Below are 27,435 nucleotides of genomic sequence, written 5' to 3'. Positions count from 1 at the left end.
TGTGGTGTAATTACCACCGTAGCTATTTTCGAAGTGTAATCCGTACACTAATCCATGTCGGATCCACGTTGTCAAAGTGGCGTTGGGCTGGGTCCCTGCCGAATGTCCCGGTGGTATTGCGCCCTCAGCCGCCATGCCACTGTTACACACATTAATTACACTATCGATTGTTGTGTCGCCCGCCTGGATCTACTACACTACTGAATGCGGCTGGGCTCGAGCTTGCCCTACGCTAGCGGCTGTCATTCGATGACAGGTCTTGGCCCGTCGTATTGATTGGCCGTCCATCTCCCGCCGCTTCCCCGAAGGTGATCGACAAAGCCGTTCCCCGTCATGGCGGCCCGGCTACACTAGATATTCGCTGCAGGCAACATGCTAGTCCAACCCCCCCTCCCTCTTTTTTTTTTTTTTTTTTGCAAGACAAACCAGTTCCCCTGCATGCAAGTTAAGAAGCTCCGCGGAATGACGGAATACACAAGGGTACCGCCAAGTCGCACGCCAGCGTAGCAGAAAGCAGTGTAACCTCCGTTGTCCTTCAGGTACCCGATCGTAATCGTCTCTCGTGTTATTCCAGGCCGCCCCAGCTCGTGTTGATTGGATCTCCCCGATGCCGCAATTCCGGCGTCAATCTCTGGCAAGCACGCCAACACGCCGAGCCGTCTTTAATCCACTTGGCCCGCATTCTGGCCCTTTCCAGGTTTGCGGCCTGGGCCAGCAGAGCCAGCTTCTCCCAAAAATAACTGGCATCACGCCTTACCGGATGCCACCTCATATTGTAACTCTTCTTGGAATGAGGTGAATGTGGAGAACCCTATGCTACGCCTAGACATAAGCATCTCGGGCCTCTGGCACAATTTCTTCCCCCGTATTCGCCCGCCGCCCTCCATGCGCGAGCGCGGCCAGGAAGCGAAAACCGGGAAATAGAAGGAAAGACTTGAGACCCGAGGGCAGGGGCCAGACAACCTCTTGCATATAACTGGTGAGTTCCATGATCCCAAGGAATGATGTATGCAGGTCTTAATACTCTGTCATAATTGTCTCTATTCGGATCCTCCGGGGTCAGGTACGGGTCGAATGACTGAGTGCTCTCCCCTTTGCGTAGCCAAAGTTGGTTTTCAACTTGTCCCGTGTCCCAAGCTTTGCTCCTTGGTAACCCACGCCGCATCTTTTCCCTTGTCGAAGGCACAAAGGAAGAGGGAAGGAAGAAAGAAAAGAAAAAATCAAAAGATCCGTCCTCTTTGCTGTGTTGCCACCTACCGACAACAGCCCTACCTCCGCTCCCTTTCAGTTCTCAGCGCCATTATCGATTCAAACTTCACCGCCGTCACCCTTTCCTCCCTTCCCCTCCCCAACCTCCCTGGCAGCCAGGTTGCCGCACAAATCTCACTCACTCGCCTACTCACCCACGCAGGCTCACACATACAGGCACAACGCACACACACCTACACATATACCTCTACCCATACACACACACATAATCTCCTTTACCCATACATACACACATACCCACAATCACACACCAATACACGCCCGTGGGCGTATACTATCTCTCGCAGCGCGCTTGCGCACAAAGACACACTCGCCCATACACACACACACACACACACACACACTCACCCACCCACCCACCCACTCACTCACTCACTCACATACACCTTCTCTGTTTTGCTGCCCCTTCCACCCCCATCCACATCGAGACGGTCACGACCATGAACGCAACCAGAGTCAGCGACTGGGAGGTCTACCTGAAGGGGGCAGCGCCATGTCGGTTTCCAAACTTTGGTCGTCCGGCCAGGGACGCCGCCGCGGGGGCGGCCAGGCAGCTCTCCTCGGTCCGGGTCGAGGTCGAGCAAGCGGCAAAGCTGTTTGCTCTGTCATCATCGGATCCCGAGCGGTTTGCTGCGGTCCTCCGGACGGCCTGGGCTCTCTTCCTACGATGCTACACCGGCCAGGATGACGTCAACTTTGGCTTCCAACTCGGTGGCCATGACACTCACGATCCCATCGTCGCTCGTTTCCTCCTCGACGGCGGAGAACCCATTGCCCGAACCGTCGACCGCACCAGAGCGCAGCTTTCCGGCCACCTGCCCCCGGTCCCCTCCCGGTTTTTGCGGAGCAGCGACCCGGATCGATCAATCTTTGACACCGCTGTTGTTTTGTGGAGCTTCACCGCAGGATCGACGCCGTGCCCTGTTTTGGAGCCGGTAAGTGGCTCCTCTCTTCGCGCCCCAATCCCGGCACTTGGCCCCACCCCCCCTTGGCACCCGAAAGCCCCGGGGGGGGGGGGGGTGCAGCGGGGCGAGCATCCCAAAAGCTTAGCTTGCTCCCTTTGTCAGCCCAAAACCAACCCTAACCCTTCCTGCCCTTTCATTCCTCGGCTGACGTTGGGAAACACACAGCAACACAAGATACGGCTACTAGCCAAGCGCGGCGCCACCGGCCTGAGCCTGTTTCTGGAATGGAACAGCAGCCTACTGGGCATGTCGCCGGCGCTCGGCGCGCTGGTGGCCAGCACCTTGGACCACATCCTATCGGGCATCCTCACGAGCGCCCCCGAGGCGCCCCTGAGCTCCCTTGAGTACTTGAGTCGGGCAAACCTGGACCGCGTTCGCGAGTGGAACGAGGCCTATGAAATTGACCCCGTCGAGCGCTGCATTCACGATGTGATTGCGGACCGGGTACGGGAGCGTCCCGACGAGGAGGCGGTTTGTGCCTGGGACGGCTCGTTCACCTTTCGCGACCTAGATGCCGTGGCTGGCATCATGGCCGCCTACCTCGTGACGCTCGGCGTTGGGCCCGAGGTTCTTATACCACTCTGCTTCGAGAAATCGGTGCGTTATTCCACCTTTTTTTTTTTTCCTTTTCCTCTCTTGGAGTTCCTTCACATCTCCTGGGAACCGCGCCGGCTAATGCAAGCGAGCAGAAATGGACAATAGTAGCAATGCTCGCGGTCCTGAAAGCGGGCGGGGCATTCGTGCCCCTGGACGCATCCCATCCCTTGGAACGGCTCCGGGGTCTCTGCGCATCGGTAGAAGCCAAACTCGTCTTGTGCTCTAGCCACCTCGTCGAGAAGCTTGCCGGCCTCGTTGACACCGTGTTGCCCTTGGATGACGCCACCGTTTCGGACGCTGCCAGGGCGCAGTCGGAGCGTGCTTCTACGAGCCTACCGATTGTTAGCAGCAACGATGTGGCATACGTTATCTTTACCTCGGGTTCCACTGGCAAGCCCAAGGTCAGTTGTCCCGGCCGCGCCCGATCGTGTCTTCACCTACTGACATTATCTTTTCCATTAGGGGACCATTATTGAACACCGAGCCTATTGCTCCGGTGCGCGACGGCATGCGCCAGCCCTCCGCTTTGACGACACCTGCCGTGTGTTGCAGTTTGCGGCTCACACTTTCGACGCAAGCATTGTCGAGATTATGACAACCCTCATGGTGGGAGGGTGCGTCTGCATTCCCGACGAGCATGAGCGCCTCAACGATCTCGCTGGCGCTATGAACCGAATGAGGGTCAACTTCGCCGTTCTCACCCCATCCTTTGTCAACTTCCTCACTCCGGCTGCTGTCCCTGGCCTCCGCAGGCTGGTGCTGGCGGGCGAGGCTATGTCGCGCTCTCATGTCGCCACTTGGTCGCATCTCGAACTCGTCAACGGCTATGGCCCAGCCGAGTGCTCTGTCGCTGCCCTGGCGAACTCCAGTGTTGGACCGGAAACCGAGCCCACCGACATCGGCTTTCCCTGTGGCGTGCGAGTATGGCTAGTCGACCCTGCTGATCATGATCGGCTGGTTCCCGTCGGTTGTGTGGGCGAGATGCTGCTGGAGGGGCCCAGTCTGGCCAGGGGATATCTGAATGACCCTGCCAAGACGGAAGAGAGCTTCGTCCTGAACCCGAGGTGGGCGAGCTCTGAGGCCAATTCGCCCCGCCGTTTTTATAAGACGGGTGATTTGGCCCGCTACAACTCAGAGTCCGGATCATTCACCTACATCGGACGTAAGGACACCCAGATCAAGCTCCATGGCCAACGCATCGAGCTGGGCGAAATTGAACACAACTTAGCTGTTGATGAGAGCGTCCAACACGCTCTCGTGCTTCTTCCGAAGAAGGGCCCATTAGCGAATCGTCTCGTCACTGTGCTCTCGCTCTCGACTCCATCGATTCCTGCCTCCGAGGGCAGAAAACCGGGAGAGGGATTCCTGAACCTGGCCGGAAATCCGTCATTGACTGAGCCCATCTTAGAGAGCATCCGTTCACGGATAAGTGAGCATTTGCCAGCGTACATGGTGCCCTCAGTCTGGCTGTGCGTTGAGGCCATTCCCATGCTGCCTTCTCGCAAGATGGACCGGAAAACGGTAGCTACTTGGGTCGAAACCGTCCTCACTGCGGAGCAGTGTCAGGACATCATCAGGGAGCAGCATGCGTCCAAGAACAATGCAGCCTCCGTAAATGGCAACGTCGGCAACGCCAGCAACGCCCACACACTCTCCGAAGTTGAGAATCGGCTTCGTGACATCTGGAGTCTGGTTTTGAATTTCCCCGCCGACCAAATCGATCCCGATGATCGCAGCTTTCTCAGTCTCGGGGGAGACTCCATCTCGGCTATGGCCTGCGCCAGTCACGCGAAGAAAGCGCACCTCAACGTATCTGTCCAGGACGTTCTCAGGGCCAAATCCTTGAGACAGCTGGCTGCCGCCGCCAAGCCGATGAGTCAAGGAACCGGTGGGCGAGCTGAAAACGGGGACGACGGCAACGCCGGTGCGCTCAACGTTCCTTTCGAGCTGACGCCCATCCAGCAGCTGCACTTTGAAGTTCGGGGCGGAGCGCACGGTGATGAGCACTTCAACCAGAGCTTCCTCCTGCGCCTCGCTCGCCGAGTAGAGACATCCGCGGTCCGACACGCCATTCAGGTCGTCGTGAACCGCCACGCCATGCTCAGGGCTCGCTTCGCCCGGAGGGACGACGGACGGTGGAAGCAGTTCATCACATCGGACGTAGAAGGCTCCTATCGTCTCCGGACTCGCAGGATATCAACCCGTGATGACGCTGACGCCGGCATTGCAAGCGCACAAGGCTGCCTGGACGCTCGCTACGGGCCATTGTTTGCGGCGGAGCTCTTCACCTTCCAATCCAGTGGCGAGCAGATGCTATTCATGACGGTGCATCATCTTGTCGTCGACCTTGTCTCGTGGCGGGTGCTTTTGGAAGAGATCGAGGAACTCGTGGAAAACCCCTCAGCCCGCGCTGTCCACGAATCTCTGTCGTTCCGACAGTGGGCGGCTCTGCAGATTGAGGACTGCGCCGACAAGCCTCTCAGCCAGGTTCTCCCGTCCGCTGACCAAGTCCCAGACGCCCAGTTCACCTACTGGGGCATGCACAATCAGCCCAATCTGTATGGCGACGTGGAATGCCAGGGTTTCGACTTGGACGCGGCCACTTCAGCTACCCTGCTTAACGAGTGCCACTTCCCCTTCGGCACAGAGACCGTCGACCTACTCCTCGCCGCGCTGATCTGGTCCTTCCAGGCCACCTTTGCTGACCGTGCGCCCCCGGCCATCTTCAACGAGGGTCACGGTCGCGAGCCACCCCGCGAGGACATTGACATTGCTCGCACCGTCGGCTGGTTTACCACCCTCTTCCCTATCGCCCTCTCGTCCCCGGCGAGCTTTGCCGATGCCCTGATCCAGGTCAAGGACATCCGTCGCCGGGTTCCGGCCAATGGGCGAGCGTACTTCGCCGCCAGATTCCACACCCCTGAAGGCCGAGAGAAGTGGGCGCCGCGACACAAGAACATGGAGGTCTCGTTCAACTTTCACGGTCGCTACCAGCAGCTCGAACGCAAGGTCGCCCTGTTCCAGCCGGCCGAAGGCGCACTTATGGCTGGCGAGGCGCACCCCGGCAGCCCGACGGCAGACTTTGGCACGAGGGCGCCGCGGTTTGCGCTCTTTGAGATCTCCGCTGTCATCGTACACGGGGCGCTACGGTTCGGTTTCGCATGGAACGGCGGCATGAGACACCAGGACCGCATCCGCAAGTGGGTAGCCAACTGCCGTGGGGTTCTGGCCGAGGCTGCCGGAACCTTGCCAAAGCTGGGGCGAACCATCACAGCCAGCGACCTCGTGTTGCTACCAAAGGTCACCCTCGCAGATCTCCGGACGTTTGAGCAGACCAAGCTCCCTGGTCTTGCGGGAGAACGGGGCTGGGACGCGATCGAGGACATCTACCCTGCCTCACCAATCCAGCAGGGGTTGTTGCTGAGTCGAACCAAGGACGGAAACTTTTACGCCGTGCGCCGCACGTTCCAACTCAGGCTCAGTGGCAGCGATGATGGCTCTGTGAATGCTCAACGGGTCGTGGGCGCTTGGAAGCAAGTCGTGCGCCATCACGCGCTGCTCCGCACTGTTTTCGTGGACGCAATCAGCCAGGCAGAGGCTGGCAGTTACGATCAAGTGGTTCTGAAGGAAACTGAGCCCCCGATGATCGTGCGCGAGTGCATCAGCGAAGCCGAAGTGCGCATCCTGGTCGACAGCTTGGAGCCCATGCAATACACGGACCAGTCGCCGCAGCACCGTTTCTCCATCTTCTACTGCAGCAGTGCCGTAGCTTGCGTTATGGAGCTGAGCCATGCCATCATGGATGGTGCTTCTATGGACATTCTTCTGCGCGACCTTGGACGAGCGTACGAGGGCTCCTTGGAGCGGCTGCCAAAGCCTCTCTTCAGCCCCTTTGTGGCCAAGCTGCAGCGCCGCAGCCTCGAGGTGGATGTCGCATTCTGGAAGGATTACCTGTCTGGCATCGAGCCGTGTCACTTCCCTGTTCTTAACGACGGAATCGATGTCGCAGAGGAGAAGAGGGAGTTGTGCACGCTTCGTGTTGAGGTTCCCGGGTTGGCTGCGTTGCATGGCTTCTGCACCAGGACGGGGTTCACCCTGCCCAATGCCCTCCACGCCGCCTGGGCCTTGACGCTTGCGTGTTACACTGGCAGCGACGATGTCTGCTTCGGCTACCTCGTTTCTGGCCGCGATGCTGCTCTTGAGTGCTCCCAGGATGCTGTTGGCCCCTTCATCAACATGGCTACCCAGCGGGTCAAACTCGGTGGTGTAGGAGACGATCAGCCCTCTCTGATGCGTCTTCTTGAGGCTGTGCAAAGAGACCAGCTCGACTGTAACCCCTACGCTCAAACCTCGCTGGCCGAAGTTCAGCACGCTCTTAACATGCCGGGCGGTATGGCTCTGTTCAACACCTGCATCTCATACCGCCGCCTGGAACCGAAGCCGAATGCATCAAAAGATTCACTAGTATGCGAGGACATAGCGGCGATCCACGACCCGACCGAGTACCCCATCTCGCTCAACATCGAGATAGACAATGATGGAAAGGCTGCAATCGACCTCGACTACTGGACCGACGCCATCTCCAGCGCTCAAGCCCGGCACGTCACGGCAACCTTCATTCAGGCCCTGCAAAATATCGCCGAGAACGCCGAGGTTCCAATCTCCCAGCTGGACAACGTCCATGCTTCAACCAAAGAGGACATCTGGTCATGGAATGCCAAGATGCCAGCCACTACCTTTGATTGCATGCACCGTATGGTGGAGAAGCAGGTGGCCCTCCGTCCAAAAGCCCAGGCCATACGTGGTTGGGACGGGGACTTCACGTACGAGGAGATGAACAACTTGGCCAATCGGCTAGCCCAGCACCTCGTCAAATTGGGGGTCTGTCCTGAGGCCCTCGTTCCCGTATGTTTTGACAAGTCTGCCTGGACTACCATCTCAATGCTTGCGGTGCTCAAGGCAGGCGGCGGTGTGGTGCCTCTCGATGCCACTCACCCCGCCTCCGCCCTCGAGGGGAAGGTAATCGATGCGGGCGCTCGAGTTGTCGTTGCATCCGAGGCCCGCGCCATGTTGTTTGAGGCTATGGTACCGCACGTAGTGGCCACTGGGCCCGGACTGCTAGCCCAACTCCCTTCGGTGTCGGGCACCGAAGAGATACCGTCCGGGGTCACGCCCGAGAACCCCGCCTTCGTCATGTTCACCTCGGGTAGCACTGGCAAGCCCAAGGGAGTCGTTCTCTGTCACCAGGCTCTTGTGTCGAGTTGTCTTGCACATGGCTCGGCCCTGGGCATTGGACCGCACACCCGTTTCCTCCAATTCGCGACACACACATTCGACAACAGCATCGAGGAGATGTTCACAACATTGATCCACGGCGGCTGTGTATGCGTACCCTCCGAAGAGGACAGGCTCGGGAACCTGCCGGGGGCAATCGACAAGCTCGACGCTAACTTTATGGATCTGACGCCAACCGTCGCGGCGATGCTGCGGCCGGAGCAAGTGCCAAAGATTCGTGGCCTCTGTGTCGGCGGCGAGGCCCTGACGCGCGAGGTGTTGGACGCATGGGGAGGCGTCGTGCCCGTGCACAACCAATACGGCCCGAGCGAATGCTCCATCAACGCGACGCACAAGCTGCACCTCGACCAAAACGGTGACGTTAGTAACATTGGTACCAGCGTCGGGAGTGTGTCGTGGGTTGTGGACCCCAAAGACCATGACCGGCTTGTGCCTGTCGGGTGCGTGGGCGAGCTGCTTATCGAGGGTCCTATTCTTGCTCGAGGGTATCTCAACAAACCCGTCGAGACGGCCAAGGCGTTCATTCAGATGCCGAAGTGGGCGAAAGAGGATCCATACCACGCTGAGAAGGGGCTGCGGAGGATGTACAAGACTGGCGACCTCGTGCGATACAACTCTGATGGATCGCTGGTTTATCTTGGCCGCAAAGACACTCAGGTCAAGTTGCACGGACAACGGATAGAGCTGGGAGAGATTGAGCATCATGTCAAGACCATTCTGCCGGCCACAGCGCAGTCCTCTGTCGAGCTGGTGACTCCGGGGCGGACCAAGAAGGCACTGGCAGTATTCGTCTGCCTCTCACCGGATCGAACGGAGGAGGCCCGCATTCTCCCTATGGACCCGGAGTTCTGCTCCTTTGCCCAAACCATGGCTGCCGCCCTGATGGCACGGGTCGCGTCCTATATGGTTCCAAGCCTGTTCCTGCCCGTCTCCAGGATGCCGCTCACCTCATCGGGCAAGCTAGACCGCCGCTGCCTGCGAACCATGGCTCAAGAACTATCAGGCAGCATCGCTGATTATCGTCTCGGGGCTGCGACTGGTGGCGGTCGTGCACCGGAAACGCCAATGGAGAAGCAGTTGCAAGAGCTCTGGGCATCCGTTCTCAACCTCCCGGCGGAGTCCATCACAGCAGACGACAATTTCTTCACTCAGGGCGGCGACTCGGTGGGGGCTATGCGCCTGGCTGCTGCTGCACGACAGAGAGGCATTGTCCTAGCCGTAGCTAGCATCTTTCAGTCGCCAAAGCTTTCCGAAATGGCAAAGACAGCCACGGGAAGAGGTATGGATGCTGTGACCACGGATGGGGGCGGCTCCGCAGACAGTCCCGTCGCCGACGAGCCTCTGCCGGGTCCGACTCCGCCATTCTCCCTACTCAAGGACATGGCTTCGATGAGCCTGCAAGAACTCCAGCACTCAGTGGCATCCATCTGCTGCATCGATGTTGATTCCATCGAAGACATCTTACCCTGCACCCCCTTGCAGGCGGGCCTTATAGCCGCGTCTCAAAGACAGCCTGGCGCGTATGTTGCCGTCAACTTCTACCGGCTGCCTGCTGGCGTCGACCTGGCAAGGTTCAAGAAGGCATGGCAGGACGTTGTAGACTCAGAGGCAATTCTCCGGACCCGCGTGGTCTTTGTCGAGAACATCGGGTTTTTGCAAGTTGTTGTTCGCGGTGATATCAGCTGGGAGACAGCAGCAAGTGCCGACAGCCTTCCCGAGACGCACCGTCATCTACCACCGCACGATGGTGGCATCCTTTCTCGATACACCATCATCGATGAGAACAGCGTGCAGCCGACGTTCGTTTGGACCTCGCACCACGCTGTCTATGACGGATGGAGTCTTCCAACACTGCTGAGCCGGGTCGAGGCGAGGCACCAGCACCCAGAGGCGCCTGTTGTCCCAACACCAAGCTACTCCCGCTTCGTGGAACACCTGTCGTCACTTGACGCCTCCGTCTCGGACGCCTTCTGGACCGAAAAGCTCTCCGCACCCGGCGCCGCTCACTTCCCGCAGCTCCCGCATCCCGGACACCGCGTGCAGGCGACGAGCCAGGTGACTCGGTCCGTACGCTTCGCCAAGCGCAAGGGCAGCAACTTGACCATGTCCTCCTTCTTGCGCGCGGCATGGGCGCTGGTCGTGTCGATTTACGCGTCCTCGGACGACGTCGTCTTCGGCGAGATCCTCAACGGTCGCGACATTCCCGTCGCGGGCATCGCGGACATGATCGGCCCGACGCTGGCGTCGGTCCCGCGGCGCGTCCGCATCGACCGAGCCATGAGCGTGCAGCAGCTGCTCGTTGACGTGCAGAAGCAGCTGAACGATGCCGTCCCGCACCAGTTTACCGGTTTGCAGCGCATCCGAGCCCTGGGCCCCGCCGTGGCGGCGGCTTGCGACTTCAAGAACCTCCTCGTCATCGACATGGCCGACGAAGTCCCCGAAAGCGATCTGTGGAGCGAAATGACTGGCGGAGGGACGGCTCAGGGGTCTGACTTCTTCAGCCTTCCGCTCAACGTGACGTGCACGTTCGGTCGGGGCGGCAATGGTGTCGAGGAGATCCAGATGCGTGCCATCTTCGATGCCGATGTGGTGCCGCAGTGGCAAGTCATACGGATGCTCGGGCAGTTTGACTGGATTCTGCCGCGTCTGTCTGCGCCCCAGGCTCAGGGCGTCAAAGTCGGGGACATGGAACTGCTCAGCCCGGAGGATAAAGCAACGCTCCGGGGCTGGAACAAGATTCCCGGGCCGCTGGTCGAGAGGCTCATCCACGACTTGATTGGCGATCAGATGGCTCGTCGGGGCGCTTCTGAACCGGCCGTGGTCGGTTGGGACGCGACCCTGTCCACCGGCGAGCTGGACACGCTTTCGACCGCGTTAGCAGGAGAGCTCATGTCAAAGGGTGTCGGCGCTAACGGCAGCAGGTTCGTTCCGTTCTGCTTTGAAAAGTCAACCTTTGCAGTCGTCGCTATCCTCGCTGTGCTTAAGGCCGGTGCTGCGTTTGTGCCGCTGGATCCCGCGCATCCTGTCGCACGGTTACGCGAGATTGTCGGTGATTGCGATGCAAAAGTAGTGTTGTGCTCGCCAAAGTATCAGTCTCTGTGCGCTGAGGTTGTCAGAACTGTTGTGCCAGTTGACCTCGCAAATCTGAAAGCGCTGGAGCGGGCGTCTCGGCCAGTCCCTAAGACAGGAGGTGCGTTACCTTCTTTACTCCCCCTCCTTCGCTAGGCGATGCAAACGCATCGCTTTTTGCGTTGAAAAGTTTCCTGAAGGGCTAGCTGCCTTGAAATCGCGGCCATGAAACTGGAATCACATGAAAGGAAGCTGCTAACTGAGAGAAGCCTGTCGACCATGCGATCCGGCATATGTCATCTTCACGTCTGGAACGACGGGGAAGCCAAAAGGGACCATCAGTAAGCGCAGTTTTCGTTGCTCTTTTTTTTTTTTTTTTTTTTTTTTTTTTTTTTTTTTTTTTTTTTGCCCATCCTTTCGTCTCGGTGGCGGTGGTGCCTGATTCATCTCAACTACTGCGTCGGGTGCACTCCCGAATATTGCGGCATCTACCCCCACAGTGGTACCTGCCAGCGGGAGCTGCCCTGGTCCGCTGAATGCGCGCCCTTTCCCAGGCTTCCTACACCTCATCGGAAATAGCATTCTTCTTCCAACAATCGGCCACTGCCGCCATACCTTGCTTACCTGACTCGCCCACATACCCAGCGGGCTGGGGATTGTTCTCGACTATCCAACTAACCACCATGCACAGTCTCTCATACGGCGTTCTGCTCCGGCGCTGCGGCCCACGGCCCAGCAATGCTCATGACGCCGCCGTTCCGCTTCCTGCAGTTCGCTTCTTACACCTTCGATGCCTCCCTCGTCGAAATCCTGACGACGCTCATGCTTGGCGGTACCGTCTGTGTCCCCCGCGATGAAGACCGCACGAACGGCAACATCGCGGCCGTCATGGAGCAGATGGGAGTCACCATGACGCTCCTTACGCCCTCCTTCGCCCGCGTCCTCGAGCCCGCCAGCGTACCACACCTGAAGACCTTGATCCTCGGCGGCGAGGCCATGTCCAAGAGCCATCTTGAGACATGGGCCGACAAGGTGAACCTCGTCAACGCATACGGTCCCAGCGAGTGCGCCGTCGTGGCGACTGCGAACCCCCGGATGCGGCCCTGGTCCAACCCAGCGAACCTTGGGAGGGGACTCGGCCGCTGCTGGATCGTTGATCCGCAGAACCACGACCGTCTTGCACCAGTTGGTTCTGTCGGTGAGCTACTGGTTGAAGGACCCACTCTCTCGGACGGATACCTCAAGAATGAAGCCAAGACTCGCGAGGTCTTTATCGAGAATCCCAAGTGGGCGCTGGATGATGCCACGCGCTATCCCGACATGCAGCCGGCAGCCCCGCGTCGCATGTACAAGACCGGTGACCTAGTACGGATATGCGACGACGTCTTGGGCGAGATGGCATATATGGGCCGCAAAGATGACTCTCAGGCCAAGCTCAACGGCCAACGGCTCGAGCTCGATGAGATCATCCACCATCTCGTTTCCGATAACGCCGTTCGCCACGCTCTTGTTCTTCTACCAAAGACCGGCCCTTGTGCCAACCGTCTGGTGGCGGTGTTATCCCTTCGAGAATTCGCCGGCAGCAGCTCCGGCAAGCTGGAGCTGGTCACTTCGAAGGAAGCGGCTTCGGCGGTGGACAAAGTCCAGGACAGGCTAAGAGAGAAGGTGCCGGCGTACATGGTCCCCTCAACTTGGATGGTAGTTGAATCCATCCCTCTCCTGCCATCTGGAAAACTTGACCGCAACAGCGTGGCTAGATTTGTGGAAGGCATCGGCGAAGAAACGCTGGACAAGATCAATGCTGCCCATTCTGCCGGACAAGCCCAGATGACCAAAGCTACACCCTCGTATACCGCCGTCCCCATTGACGAGCGTCTCAAGTCGATCTGGAGTCAGGTACTTAATGTCGGTCCAGAAAGGATTGGTCAGAATGTCTCTTTCCTGCATCTTGGGGGCGACAGCATTACCGCCATGCAAGTCATGGCCAAGTGTCGGGCCCAGGGCATCCGCGTCGCTGTCTCGGACATCATCAGCAGCAAGTCCGTCTATGAGCTCGCCCTCAAAGCCGGCCTTGCCGATGCGAAACAGTCGAATGCAAGCAAAACTACAGCCACCGGCGAGGATCACTACGAATTTGACCCGTCGCCCATCCAGCAGCTGTATTTTGAGGCAATGTACCCGGCACATCATGGGAAATCTCACGACCAACCCGACATGCGGTTCAACCAGAGCGTGCTACTTCGACTAGCCAAGAATACCAGCCCCCACGAGTTCGGGCGCGGTCTGCACGCCTTGGTTGAGACACACTCGATGCTCCGAGCACGGTTCCGTCGCGACGGCGCAGGCAACTGGCGCCAGCGAATCACTTCTGATGTCGCTGGTTCTTACCGTTTCAAGACGCACGTCATCGGAAACGCAAGTCGCATAGACAGGCGCATCCAGAACTCTCAAGCTGCGCTGAACTTTAAAAAGGGGCCGCTGTTGGCAGCCGACTGGTGCATTATTGGGAAGGACAGCAAAGAGGTCTACGTCTTCATCACAATTCATCACCTGGTCGTCGACGTCGTGTCATGGGGTATCTTGCTCCAAGATCTCGAGGACTTCCTTGCCACTGGGACCATGAAGCCTTCTACGTCGTTATCCTTCCAAACCTGGACCAGGAAGCAGTCGGAGCTAGCACAGATGGAGAAGAATGGCAGCTCCCTCCTTCCCCATCACGAGGCGTCAACCATCGACTTGGAATATTGGGGAATGGCCGGCTTTCCGAACGTCCATGACGACGCCATTCCAACAGGAGACATTGAGCTCGACTACGATACGACTGCCTCGCTATTGGGTCCTGAGTGCCACGCTCCTTTGCAGACGGACGTTCTTGACGTCCTCCTCGCAGTTCTCCTTCAATCATTCCGGAATGCCACTGGTGGTCGCCGAGGAGTGCCCACAATCTACAACGAAGGTCACGGTCGAGAACCCTGGGACGACAGGATCGATCTCTCCCGCACGGTTGGGTGGTTCACTACCCTCTACCCAGTCCATCTCCCAGACGAGGCATCTTCCGGTAAGCTCCGCCGATTGACGTCAAAGTCAGGGCCCGCAACGAACTTTGCTAATTGATCTGGCAGACGATGACATCCTCGCCGCCATCCGGTGGGTTAAGGACTACAGGCAACGCCTGGCTGGGAAAGGACGGCCTTACTTCGCCTATCGTCTGCTTACGTCCGAAGGCCGCGAGGAGTACGACGTTGGCTGGCCAGTCGAGGTTGCGTTCAATTACCTAGGACAGATGCAACAATTGAGCCGAGCCGACACCTTCCTCCAGCCTCTTGACGACGGCATCGGACAGGGCGTGAACACCTCATCGGACATTGGCAAGGACGTACGTCGCCTTGCACTAGTCGAGGTATCGGCTGTGGTCGTTGGCGGACGGATGAAGCTTTCTTTTGTGCACAACAAGCATATGAAGCACCAGGAGTCGCTCAGGAAATGGGTAGAAGAGTGCAGATCTCTCCTCCAGGACGCCCCGGGGAGGTTGATGCAACACACGCCGGAGAAGACCCTCAGCGCATTCCCTCTCCTGCCCCTCGCCTACTACGGCATCGAGAACCTGGATCAGAGACTTCGAGATGCCGGAGTCTGCCTCTCTGACGTCGAGGATGTCTATCCTTGCTCTCCCATGCAGCGAGGCTTACTGATAAGTCAAATGCGTGACCCCGAAAAGTATGGGTACAAGGCCATCTTCCAAGTCGAACCCTCTAATGGCGCGAGCATCAACCTTGAGCAGCTGCTTGATGCCTGGCAATCCGTTATCCGGCGACACTCGACTTTGAGGACCATCTTTGTTGACACAGTGGGTGACGAGAGTTTGATGGACCAGGTCGTCCTTCGCAGTGCGACGAGAAGAACTCAGCTACTCGAGAGCAGCACAGACGAAGAGGCTCTTCACAAGCTCCGAACCGTTACGAGCATGGATTATCGAGAAAAGAAACCACCCCATTACCTGACCGTTTGCCGAAGCCAGACGGGGCATGTCTTCTGCAGACTGGAGATTAGCCACGCCATCTCTGACGGTTCGTCAATGCCAATCCTCCTTAACGACTTGATGGACGCGTACGGGAAGAGTGCAGTCAGCAAACCAGTGCCGCCCTATCGCGAGTACATTGCCCATATTCAGTCTCAGCCACGAAGCCAGAGTGTTCGGTACTGGAAGGACTACCTGGGCGGGGCTGAGCCTTGTATCTTCCCCTCGCTTGCCGATGGCGCCTCTTCGGAGCGACCGTCGCTTGGTGAGCATGTTATCACCTTCGACAGCATGTCCCAGTTGAACGAGTACTGCGGCAGCTCTGGCATCACTGTCTCCATGCTGCTGCAGTTCGTATGGGCCCTCGTACTGCGCGCGTACACTGGCGCAGACGAGGTCATCTTCGGCTACCTGGCATCGGGCCGAGACATTCCTGTTGCAAACATCGAGAACGCCGTGGGCGCCTTCATCAACATGCTTGTCTGCCGCCTTCACGTCTCCCCTGAGACCGAGGTTGCGGAGGCGCTCGACACCATGCGGACAGACCTCACCGATGCCCTTTCTCACCAGAGCTGCTCCCTGGCTGAGATGCAGCATGAGCTCGGGCTCCCAGGCGCGGTGTTGTTCAATACCGGCTTCACGTACCAGAAACGCATCGAGGCCGGTCACGTCGGCGAACAGCACTCCCCTCAACCCACCCTGCGCTATCGCGTTCTTAATGCCGAGGACCCAAGCGAGTTTGCTGTTGCTGTCAATGTCGAGGCGACAGAAAAGGCAGTCGAAGTTCACTTCAGCTACTGGAGGAACGTCGTGTCGGATGCTCAGATCAAGAACGTCGCTGCCACTTTTGAGCAGGCCTTGAAGGACCTGGTCAGCAATGGTGCGGACGATCGCACCGTGGGAGAACTAGATCTCGTTGGCCGCGCAGGAGTTGACAAGATACGCTCCTGGAACGACTATGAGCTCCCCCATGTCGAGCGTTGCGTGCACGATATTATCGAACAGCACGCTTTCAACCGTCCGGCCTCAACCCTTGCCGTATGCGGATGGGACGCGTCATTTACCTACCGCGAACTGGATCGAGCCGCAACCGCCCTGGCACGGTACCTGGTGTCCGAGGGCGGAGTTGGGCCAGAAGTGTTTGTTCCGCTCTGTTTCGAGAAGTCGGCCTGGACTGTGATCGCACAGCTCGCGGTCCTGAAGGCAGGTGGTGCCTTCGTCAACCTGGACCACAGCCATCCGGAGAGCCGCCTTCGGCAGCTCATCCAGGACGTCAATGCCAAGATCGTGCTCTGCTCGCCAGAACACAATGCAAAGATGAACAATGTCGCAGCCAAGGCCTTCGTGGTCGACGCCAGGTCCATCTCACTCCTCGAAAGGGAAGCAAACTCGGGGGTTACCCCATTCAGGTCCACGGTCAAACCTTCCAATCCGGCCTACGTCATCTTCACCTCCGGAACGACAGGGAAGCCCAAGGGCACCGTCATTGAGCACGCCGCCTTCTGTACCGGAGCTCTTGCTCATGCCAAAGCCATGTTCATGCATTCGGACTCTCGCGTGTTGCAATTCGCCTCTTACACCTTCGACGCAAGCATCATGGAGACCCTCTCGTGTCTCCTCGTTGGTGGTTGCGTCTGTGTGCCCTCCGACGAGGCCAGATTGAACGATTTGGCCGCAGTGATTCGCGACATGGGTGTTACCTGGACTCTTCTCACACCGTCTGTGGCCAGCACTGTCAAGCCTGAGAGCGTTCCATGCCTCAAGACCCTCGTCACAGGCGGAGAGGCTATGGCCGCCGGTCACATCGAGAGGTGGGGTACGCGGTGCGCCCTGGTCAATGCCTATGGGCCAACAGAGTGCTCCGTGGTGGCGACTACAAGCACAAAGGTGGATGAGTCTCGCCGCGTACGCAACGCCGACCGGTCTAACATCGGCACTGCCGTTGGCGGCCGCATCTGGGTCGTCGATCCAGAGAACTACAATCGCCTCGTACCAATTGGCGCCGTCGGAGAGCTGGTGGTTGAGGGCCGCCTCGTAGCTCGCGGTTATCTCAACAACAAGGAGCAGACCGAGAAGTCCTTCATCCAATCGCCGGAGTGGAAGAACCTTCCCGGATTCCCCCGGTCAATGTGGCGTGATGGAAACAGAATGTACAGGACAGGCGATCTCGTGCGTTACAACTCGGACGGGTCAGTCTCGTATATCTCGCGCAAGGACACACAGATCAAGTTGAACGGCAGACGCATTGAGCTGGGCGAGATCGAATTCCACTGCCGAGGTGGCCTACCAGACGATGCGCAATCTGCCGTGGAGGTCTTGTCGCCATCCACCGGTCGCTCTACAACCAAGGCACTTGCGCTCTTCTTCAGCTTGCCAAGTTCAGAAGCCTCCGCCCCGAGCTTCTCATTATTGCCAATGAACGAGTCGACCCGCAAACTCGCGCTGGCTGTCGAGACACATGTTTCCGCACACTTGCCATCTTATATGGTACCGCAGCTCTTCATCCCTGTCTCGGCCATGCCCTGGACGTCGGCGGGCAAGCTCGACCGACGACAACTACGCCGAGCAGTTGAGGAGGCGAGCCGTGACTTTGTGTCAGGATACAGGCTCTGCGCTGTCCCCGCCGATGCCACGCACAGAGGACCAGACAGCGAGACGGAGAAGAAGCTCCAGAGTATGTGGGAGTCAGTGCTAGGGCTCCCAACCGGCTCTGTTGGTTCCGAAGACAGCTTCTTCCGTCTAGGCGGTGATTCACTTACGGCGATGCGTCTTGTTGGAGCCGCGCGTGCCCACAAGATGAACCTGACTATCCTGGACATATTTGAGAAGCCCGTCCTCGCCGACATGGCTCGGGCCTGTGACGGTCTGGAGTCGGTGGCTGCGCCCGAGGCGGAAATCAAGCCTTTCGATCTGATAGCCCGCTCCAAGCTCAACGATCTTCTGGAGGAAGTTTCCGCTCTATGCGGGATCCCTCGCAGCAACATTCAGGACATGTATCCCTGCAGCCCGCTTCAGGAAGGCCTCGTCACACTCGCAAGCAAGCAGGCGGGCGCTTACGTGGCGGTGAACACGCTTGCCCTTCCAGACAATATCGATTTGCATCGCTTCAAGGCGTCCTGGCAGGTCGTTGTTGACGAGACTGATATTCTGCGCACCCGGATTGCACATACTGCTTCATCCGGTTTCCTCCAAGTCGTCATTGCCCCAGGGCCAATCGTGTGGCACAATGAGTCAAGCCTAGAGGTTGCAATTGCCAAGGGACAATCACTGGGGCTTGGGAGTGGGAGTGCGCTCACCAGATACGCCATTGTCGACGAGCCCGCAGGCCGTCATTTTGTTTGGGGCATCCACCACGCTCTTTACGATGGTTGGAGCCTACGTCTTCTTGCAAGACGGGTGCAGGACGTGTATAACAACGCTGTTTCCGGAGCGCAGAAGGCCGTCACTCTGAGTAGCGCCCCATACGTCGGATTCATTCGGTACCTGAGAGGGAGAAACATCGCTGCTTCCGAAAACTTCTGGAGAGACCGTCTTAGGGGCTCTTCTTCCATCACTCACTTCCCTCAAACCCCGTTCTCTGTCGCAAGCCAGTCCGACACTCCAAGGTTCAGAGCGGAGACTCGCAGAATCGACATCCGCCGCACCGGGGCTCTGGGCGATATCACCACCGCCACCTTGATTCGAGCAGCATGGGCTATTCTTCAGGCGGCTTACACAGGGTTCGACGACGTGGTATTTGGGGAAACGCTAGCTGGCCGCAACGTGAACGTCCCCGGGGTGGAGGAAATGGCTGGACCAACTTTTACCACCGTCCCAACCCGAGTGCAGCTGGACCGTGAGATGCGCCTCGACGAATTCCTGCAAGCCTTGCACACGATGGCCAGCCAATTGGTTCTTCATCAGCACCTGGGTCTCCAGCACATCAAGCGGCTTGACTCCGACTGTTTCGCGGCTTGCGAGTTCACAAATCTTCTCGTCATTCAAACCACCTCGTCTCCTACGCCTCAAAGTGAGAAGTCACAGCAACACTTGGACGACCCTGATTGGGATTTCCAAGGCGGCTCCTCCACCGAGAGTTTCTTCACCCATCCACTTGTGCTGGAGTGCACCGCTACCGACAGCAGTATTGAGGCCACATTCCACTACGACGAGAGGGTGCTCACTCCTTGGCATACAAAGCGCCTTGTCTATCAGTTCCAAGCCGTTCTCAAGCGTCTCGTGGAGAAGTCTGCAGTCAGGGATGCCAAGCTGAGAGACATCCAAGCCATCAGCCCCGAAGACGTGTCCTTGATTGCAAGGTGGAACCGTGCAAGTCAACTCGAGGCCGTGGAAACATGCATTCATGACCTCTTCCTGGAGCAGGCATCTGCACAGCCCGACCAGATTGGTATCAGCGCCTGGGATGCAGAGCTGACGTACAGCCAGATCCGCGATTATGCATCCCGCCTAGCACTCCATCTCCGCCAGCTCGGCGTCGGGCCGGAGACACTTGTGCCCGTATGCCTCGAGCGATCGGCTTGGTCGGTCGTCGTCTTGTTGGGTATCTTGATGGCGGGTGGTGCTTTTGTCCCGCTAGACCCCGCCCATCCATCAAGCCGGCACAGGGAGGTCTTGGAATCGATCAGTCCCGCTCTCATCGTCTGCAGCCCCGATTTCGCCTCCCGCTTCTCGGGCCACATCAAAACGTCCCTCCCGGTTGATGGTACCATGCTTTGCAATCTGCCCTCGTCGCATGGCCATGAGCTTCCCGCCGCCGCCAACCCCGGAAACACGGCGTACGTGCTTTTCACATCGGGCGGTACAGAAAAGCCAAAGGGTATCGTCATAACCCATCGCAACTTCTGCAGCAGTTCCGATGCGTTTACCCGCGTATTGAACATGAATGCGTCTTCGCGCGTCTTCCACTTCTGCTCTCTTGCCTTCGATGTGGCCCTTCTGGAGGTCCTCGCGCCCCTCACGATCGGCGGCTGTGTATGCGTACCAACAGAATACGATCGCCTCCACACCTTGGAAACGTCAATGGCCCAGCTGCGCGCAACCTGGGCATTCATAACGCCGTCCGTTGCCAATATGCTCAATCCAGACATTGTCTGCTCGACTTTGAAGACCCTAGTGTGCGGCGGCGAGGCCATGACGGACGAAACTGTCGCCCGCTGGGCGGACCGCGTCGAGCTCATGAACGGCTACGGTGCCACCGAGACGAGCGTCCTTGCTGTCGTCAACCCTCATGTGTCAACGGAGAGGGATCACACCACCATCGGCCGCGGAACCCCGGCAGCGCGGTTGTGGATTATCGACCCCAAAGAGGGCCGTAATGACCAGCTTGCGCCCGTGGGCGCCGTAGGCGAGCTGGCCATCAGCGGTCCGTTAGTATCCCGCGGCTATCTCGGCGACCCGGAGAAGACATCGCAGGTCTTTATCGACCACCCTCCTTGGGCAACAAGGGAACAGCTCGCAGGCGTCACCCCTCCCACGCGGATCTACCGCACCGGTGATCTTGTCCGGTACCGGTCGGACGGGAAGATCGAGTTCGTTGGCCGCCGTGACGGGCAATTCAAAACCAACGGCCAGCGCATAGAGCTAGGAGACATCGAAAGCCACCTCTCGACCGACCGCCATGTGCTCATCGCCGCTGTGGTGCAACCCCAGAAGGGTCCTTGCAAGAAACAACTCGTCGGCCTCGTCACCTTAAACAGCATGGCCGGAGTTCCTGTTCCTTCTGACGACGACCCCGCTGGTATGGCCCTCGCGGCTGATGGCTGCCATCCACTTGATGGCCCTCCTGAGGTGATGGCCCGAGCCCGCGACGAAATTGCTCAAATTCAGGCTCGCCTGGCCGACACGCTCCCGCATTACACGGTTCCTGCAGTTTGGATTGTTCTCGAAAGGATGCCATGTTCCTTGTCGGGCCAGATCGACCGGAAGAGAGTTACGGAGTGGGTTGAGGAACTTGACAGCGCCGAGTATGAACGTATCGCACGCAGTCTCGCGGTCCACCCTGGAGATGACGAGGAGGAAGTGAGTGAAATTGCTGAGCCTGTCCATATTCTGAGGCAGATCTGGGCAGAGGAACTGGACTTACCCATCGAGCACATCAAACTCAATCAGCCATTCCTTGGGTTGGGTAGGTCGACCCTGACTAACAGTATTGTTCGAGTCACTGGTTCACTGACAGCGGTACAGGCGGAGACAGCATCATGGCAATGGGCGTCGTCTCACGGGCCCGAAATGCTAAGATCAAGCTAACCATCCAAGATGTGCTCCGATGCAAGTCGGTCGTCCATCTAGCCGAGCTCGCAGAGGGACTCCCTTTGCCAGCAACTCCCCGAGTACAGAAGGAGGAGCCAGAGGAACAGCCTTTTGCACTGTCCCCAATTCAATCGCTGTACCTGAAGTCAGCCGTTCAGCATGTCGGCAACGCTCGGTTTAACCAAAGCTGTACACTGGGGGTCAGCCGCCGAGTTTCCGTCGAAACCATCAAGCAGGCCATCGCTTCGATCGTCCAACGCCACTCCATGCTTCGCGCACGCTTTGAGAAGACCCATGATGGCAGATGGATGCAGCGGGTTACGAAGGTAGGTTTGAAAATTCGTGGCAGCCACTACCCTAGTTTCCGCAATGTGAGTACTAAGCAGCACCAACAGATGAGCGGTTCGTCCTACCACTGCTTGGAACATCACCTGAAGTCTCGCAGTGAGATAACTACCATCACCGCAGCAGCACAATCCGGTCTCTCCATCAAGCACGGCCCGGTGTTTAGAGCGGACCTGTGTGTTGTGAAGGACCAGGATCATACAGTCCTCTCCATGGTCGCTCATCACCTCGTCATCGACATGGTCTCGTGGCGCATCCTCGTCCAAGATCTTAGTCAGCTTCTTGAAACTGGCTCTCTTTCACCCGAATTGCCCCTGTCTTTCCAGTTCTGGTGTGCACAGCAGTTCGCCCACTGCAAGACGGTTAATGCAGAGAACCTCCTACCATTTGAAGAGGTTCCAACCGACCTGAACTACTGGAACATCCAGGGACCACTTACTTATGGCAACACCGAGATTGAGACCTTCATCCTCGATGAGGAAACGACAAGGCTATCTCTGGGACCTTCGAACAAGGCATTCAGGTCGGAGCCACTAGACCTATTCCTTGCCGCTATCGCGCACGCCTTTGCGGAGACATTTATCGACAGGAGCGTGCCGACGCTGCACATCGAGAACCATGGGCGCGAAGCACCCGAGGGCTCTAGCATTGACCTATCCCAGACTGTTGGCTGGTTCACCACAATATGCCCTCTGGTGGTTCCTATCCGAGTGAGTAACAACAATGTCCTCGACACCCTACGACGGACCAAGGACGTACGGCGCAGTATTTCAGGAAACGACCGGCTGTACTTCACTCACAAGCAGCTCGGAGGAGCTGCCAGTGCCACATGGAGTCCTATGGAAATCCTGTTCAACTACTTGGGCGGTGGTGTTGGAGCTCAGAAACATGAACAAGCCGACGCACTGGTCCGCCAAGTCGATATCCAAGTCGATATCGACGACCTCGATGCTTCCAAGGTTGCCGACGTTGGGCCAGAGACAAGGAGGCTGGCTCTATTTGAGATCTCTGCCATCGTGGTCAACAACAGGCTGAGGTTCGATTTCATGTATGACCGCAGCCTGGGTCGGGCAAGCGATGTCCGCAAGTGGATCAGTGCTTGCAAAGACAATCTTCAAGAGATGGCCACGACCCTCGCAGGGCATCCTGAGGAGCCGACTCTTAGCGACTACCCACTGTTGCCCATGACATATGACGGACTCCGCATGCTGACCGAGGTTGCTCTTCCGCGCGCCGGAATTGATCGCGTCTCCTTCTCCCAGATCGAGGACATCTACCCATGTACGCCAGTTCAGGAGGGTATGCTAATCAGCCAACTGCGGAATCCGGATGCCTACATCTTCCATGCCGTCTACAAGATAGCCAACAGGAACCCAGGCCACATTGTCGATGCCCGGAGACTCGCGCGATCGTGGGAGAAGGTGGTGCACCGCCATGCAGCTCTCCGGACAATCTTCATTGAGAGCGTCCGTCGCGGCGGCAGCTTCGACCAAGTGGTTCTGAGAAGAGTGGCCAGCACACCAGTTCTGCTCAGTAGCAGCGATAGCGAAGCTATGGATGTGCTCAGCAGGGCCACGTTTCCTGCAGCTCAGAGACCACCACTGCCCCATATGGTCATCCTATGCACAACGCACAGCGGGAGAGTGCTCATGAAGCTCCAGGTCAATCACGCTGCCATGGATGGCGGCTCACTCGCGGTTGTTCTGGGCGAACTGGCATCTGCATACATAGGCACACTCGAAGTCTCGCCCGCTCCTCCTTACAGCCGTTACGTGCAGTATATCTGCAACATGCCTGCTGGCGAGGACAGTAACTACTGGATGCGTTATCTGAAAGGCCTGAAGCCCTGCTACTTTCCAAGCCTCAACAGCAGCTCGACTACGCTTGTCACCGACAAGAGGAGTCTGCGCGCCACGGCTGTCCGGTTCAACCGCTACGCCGAGCTCCGCCGTCTCTCCGAGCAGATGCAAATCACCCTCGCCAATATCATGCACGCAACATGGGCCTTGGTGCTGCGCAAATACACGGGTTGTGATGACGTCTGCTTCGGGTATCTGACAGCTGGTCGTGATGCTCCGGTCGAGGATGTCGAACGCATCGTTGGCACGTTGATCAATATGCTCTGTTGCCGTGTCCAGATCTCGAAGGGCAAGACTCTCGTGGACGTCTTCCGAATGGCCCAGGACGAACATATTCAGAGCATTCAGTACCAGCACTGCTCTCTGGCACGTGTGCAGCACGAACTTGGCATGACAGGCAAACCACTGTACAACACTTCGGTCTCGATCCAGAACCACACCGAAAGTGGTGAAAGAGGAATCGGCGAAGCCATCTCGTTTGATATGGAATATGGTCACGATCCGAGCGAGGTATGTCATGGCTTGACCCGCCAACTTTGTTCTTGCTAACGATCTCCGTGCAGTACGCCATCACAGTCAATGTTGAGACCACAAGGGACAGCGAGGGCATTGTTCTCCGATACTGGTCCGACCACGTCAGCGACAACCAGGCCGAGGAGGTGGCCAGAACTATGACTCAGATCCTTGAGGCCTTCATTAACCGGCCAGCCCTGTCAGTTCGGGACCTGGACGCTGAGCTCCGCGGCAATTCGATGAGCGATCCAGGTTTAGCGGAGGACTTTATGCTTGAAAGGACAAGCGGGGTGACACCAAGGAGCACGTATACATCGGCAAGGACGTCTTCTGACAAGTATGGAACGCCGCTCAACGAGCCAGCTATCCAGAGCGGGTGCGCGAAGATCCTCCGATCGTTGTGGAGCGCCTTGCTCGATCTCCCCGAGGGTTCCATTTCCGGGCACGACAGCTTCTTTGACCTCGGAGGGGACAGCATAACGGCCATGAAGCTCGCCGGCGAGGCCAGGGACCAAGGACTTTCACTCACTGTCGCGGATGTCTTCCGCAACCCGTGCTTCGACGCAATGGTCGCCAGCGTTCGGCCCACGACGGACGTGTTTTCCATCGGCAGTGAGCTGGCGTTGGCGACGACTGGAACATTGACGCCTGGATCCAGAAAGAGCGAGCTCTACGAACGGTTTTCGCTTCTGGCCGCATCCAACGTGGACGCCTTCCTGCAGACCAGTATCGTCCCACAGGTCTGCGTTTTCCGGGGCGGCATCATGGACGTCCTCCCTGCAACAGACTTCCAATCGCTTGCTGTCACCGGCGCGTTACTCGAGTCTCGGTGGATGCTGAACTATTTCTATCTGGACGGAGACGGGCCTCTGAATCTCGTAGAACTCAAACGTGCATGCTTCCGCATAGTGCAGGCCCTCGACATCCTGCGTACCGTCTTCGTTCCTTCTGACGGACGCTTCCTGCAAGTGATCTTGCGCACTCTTCGGCCCGCCTTCCACGTCGTTGAAACAGATGGGTCGCCGCAGTCCTTCAATGTTGGACAGGACGGCGCGGCGCCTAAACTTGGCGAGTCATTTGTGGAGTTCACCGTGGTCAAGCAACGCTCCAGCAACCGCCATAGGATACTGCTGCGCCTCTCGCACGCTCAGTACGATGGTGTGTGTTTCCCCAAGATTCTGGCAGCCCTTCAAGCGGCATACGGGGATGAGGCGGTTCCCCGGCCGCCCACATTTGCCAATTATCTACGCGCTTCGGCCGGGGCTCTTACTTCGGAACACTACCAGCACTGGAAGGAGCTCCTCGAAGGGTCAACGATGACGGAGATTGTTCGCCGCAACGGGCCAAGCTATAACAGAAACATAGGCTCGGCCCCTGCATCTCTCAAGCAGTCCGTTCGGCTGCCGACCGTGGGGTCCGGCCACATCACAACCGCAACCATTGTCAAGGCCGCATGGGCATACGTGCTAGCCCAGCTCTCGGCCAGCTCTGACATTGTCTTTGGGCATACCATCAGCGGGCGCAATGCCGCCGTTGACGGTGTTGGCAATATGGTTGGCCCCTGCTTGAACATGGTGCCGGTGCGCGTCCAGTTCGGCAGCGGTCCGAATTGGACAGCCCGACAGCTCCTCCGCCAGGTCCAAGACCAGCAGGTCGCCAACATGTCCCACGAGGTTTTGGGCTTCCGCGAGATCATCCGCCACTGCACCTCGTGGCCTCGCTGGACCTACTTCTCATCGACGGTTCAGCACCAGAACATCGATCAGGGCGGCCAAGTGCGCCTCGGCAACGTCACCTACAATGTTGGCTGTGCCTCAGCGGCTCAGGAAGACTTTGCCGACCTCTCCATCTTCTCGCGTCCTCTCCCAGAGGATGACAAGTACGAGATCATTTTGAGCTTCGCCGAAGGGGGTCCTATCCCGCGCGACTTTGCCGGGCGTGTGCTCGAAATGCTCTGCAGCACAGCGCAGCTCTTCGCTACCGACCCGGACCTGGCGTTGCCCTCTGCAGAGGACCTCCGCGGCAGGCCGCAGCAATTGCCGTTCGACGAGGTGGCGCCGGCCTCCAACGATACCAACCCGGACCTGGACGACACGGCACTCCATTCCCAGCTTCAGCACCTCGGCGAGAAACAGCTCGCTGACCTCACCGCGCGGGTCAGCGAGGCCTGGCGTCAGGTCCTCAGGCCCGACGCAGATCAGACAACAGGCACGGCAGAGCACGCACAACCGAAGCCCATCAACATGGACGACTCCTTTTTCGCCCTCGGTGGCGACATTATCGGCCTCGCCCAACTCTCCTGGCTGCTCGGCCAAGAACAACAGGGCACGACGGCGCCACGGCTCGAAGACTTGGTCGCCCATCCCACCTTGCGCAGTCACGTGGCGCTTGTCGCGAGACACATTCCTGTGCCCGCCGAGCCCTCCCCCGCCAAGGAGATGCAGAAGGCTGCGACGTTCCCGGTCGTGCACCTCAAGTCAGTGAAGTCAGAGTCATCCACAAAGTTTACAAAGGTGATCAATGGGTTGGTGAAGAGGAAATTTACGACCAAGAAGAAGGGAGAGCAGCCTGTGACTGTTTCTTAAGACTTTTTCGAGGGGTTTGTGCAGGGGACTTGCTAGTGGAACAGAAGATTGGTGTTCGACTTTACGTGATTGCTCATAAAAAGTTCGAAAAGTTTGTTACTTAGTGTTGGTTTGAGTCTTTCTTTTGTTTTGGTTTCTATTATGTTTTCTTACTTGATGAGTCCGTATGGTTTAATTACTGTCTGTTGCTTATTCTCGCTATTATTTCTTTTATCCTAGTGGCTTGTGGTGTTTTTCCCTTAATTAAATACGCGATAGTTAACAAAAGGGTCAATTCTATTTGGCTTTGATCAATCCCATCAGATTCAAAAGTCCCAATTCTTAGTATGTACAAGTAATGTTTCCATAATAGCTCAAAACTTCCTGGCTTTATATTTGAATTCGGAGGTGAAGTTCGTCAGACCTATGATCGCCTTATCCGGTGCTCGCTTAACTTTCCCTGCAACCTAAAGGATGGGATGTAATTATAGGACATTACTACGTAGTAGAAGCACTATCATATGATAGAAATCCTAATAAAGCAGCATGGCAGCTGCTCTTCTTAATACACCACACTGCTTAGGGTCCACTGTTAAGGCGCAAATGGTCTCCTCGTATATACGACAAAGGGTGTGCGTCCGCAGCTGGGATAGAGGGGACATTGCCCAAAATCCATAATACTTTATCGGCTT

At 57.7% G+C, this 27,435-nt stretch overlaps 1 protein-coding gene across 1 annotated transcript; it reads left to right on the top strand.

Annotated features, from left to right (window-relative positions):
• Window positions 1–1,709: 1,709 nt before the first annotated feature.
• P884DRAFT_210416 (non-ribosomal peptide synthetase) lies at window positions 1,710–26,764 on the top strand (the record flags this gene model as incomplete). Its single annotated transcript, XM_069438998.1, has 10 exons — window positions 1,710–2,204; window positions 2,400–2,831; window positions 2,924–3,232; window positions 3,294–11,320; window positions 11,460–11,536; window positions 11,887–14,253; window positions 14,318–21,337; window positions 21,397–21,788; window positions 21,858–24,176; window positions 24,230–26,764. 10 exons carry the CDS (start codon window positions 1,710–1,712, stop codon window positions 26,762–26,764), a joined length of 23,973 nt encoding a protein of 7,990 aa, XP_069294111.1.
• Between the last annotated feature and the right edge of the window lie 671 nt (window positions 26,765–27,435).

Source organism: Thermothelomyces heterothallicus, assembly GCF_042370625.1.
Source record: "Thermothelomyces heterothallicus CBS 202.75 unplaced genomic scaffold P884_scaffold_32, whole genome shotgun sequence".
Classification (NCBI taxonomy): domain Eukaryota; kingdom Fungi; phylum Ascomycota; class Sordariomycetes; order Sordariales; family Chaetomiaceae; genus Thermothelomyces; species Thermothelomyces heterothallicus.
The sequence above is the reverse complement of the archived record's forward strand: the minus strand, read 5'-3'. Positions and strand labels throughout refer to the sequence as shown.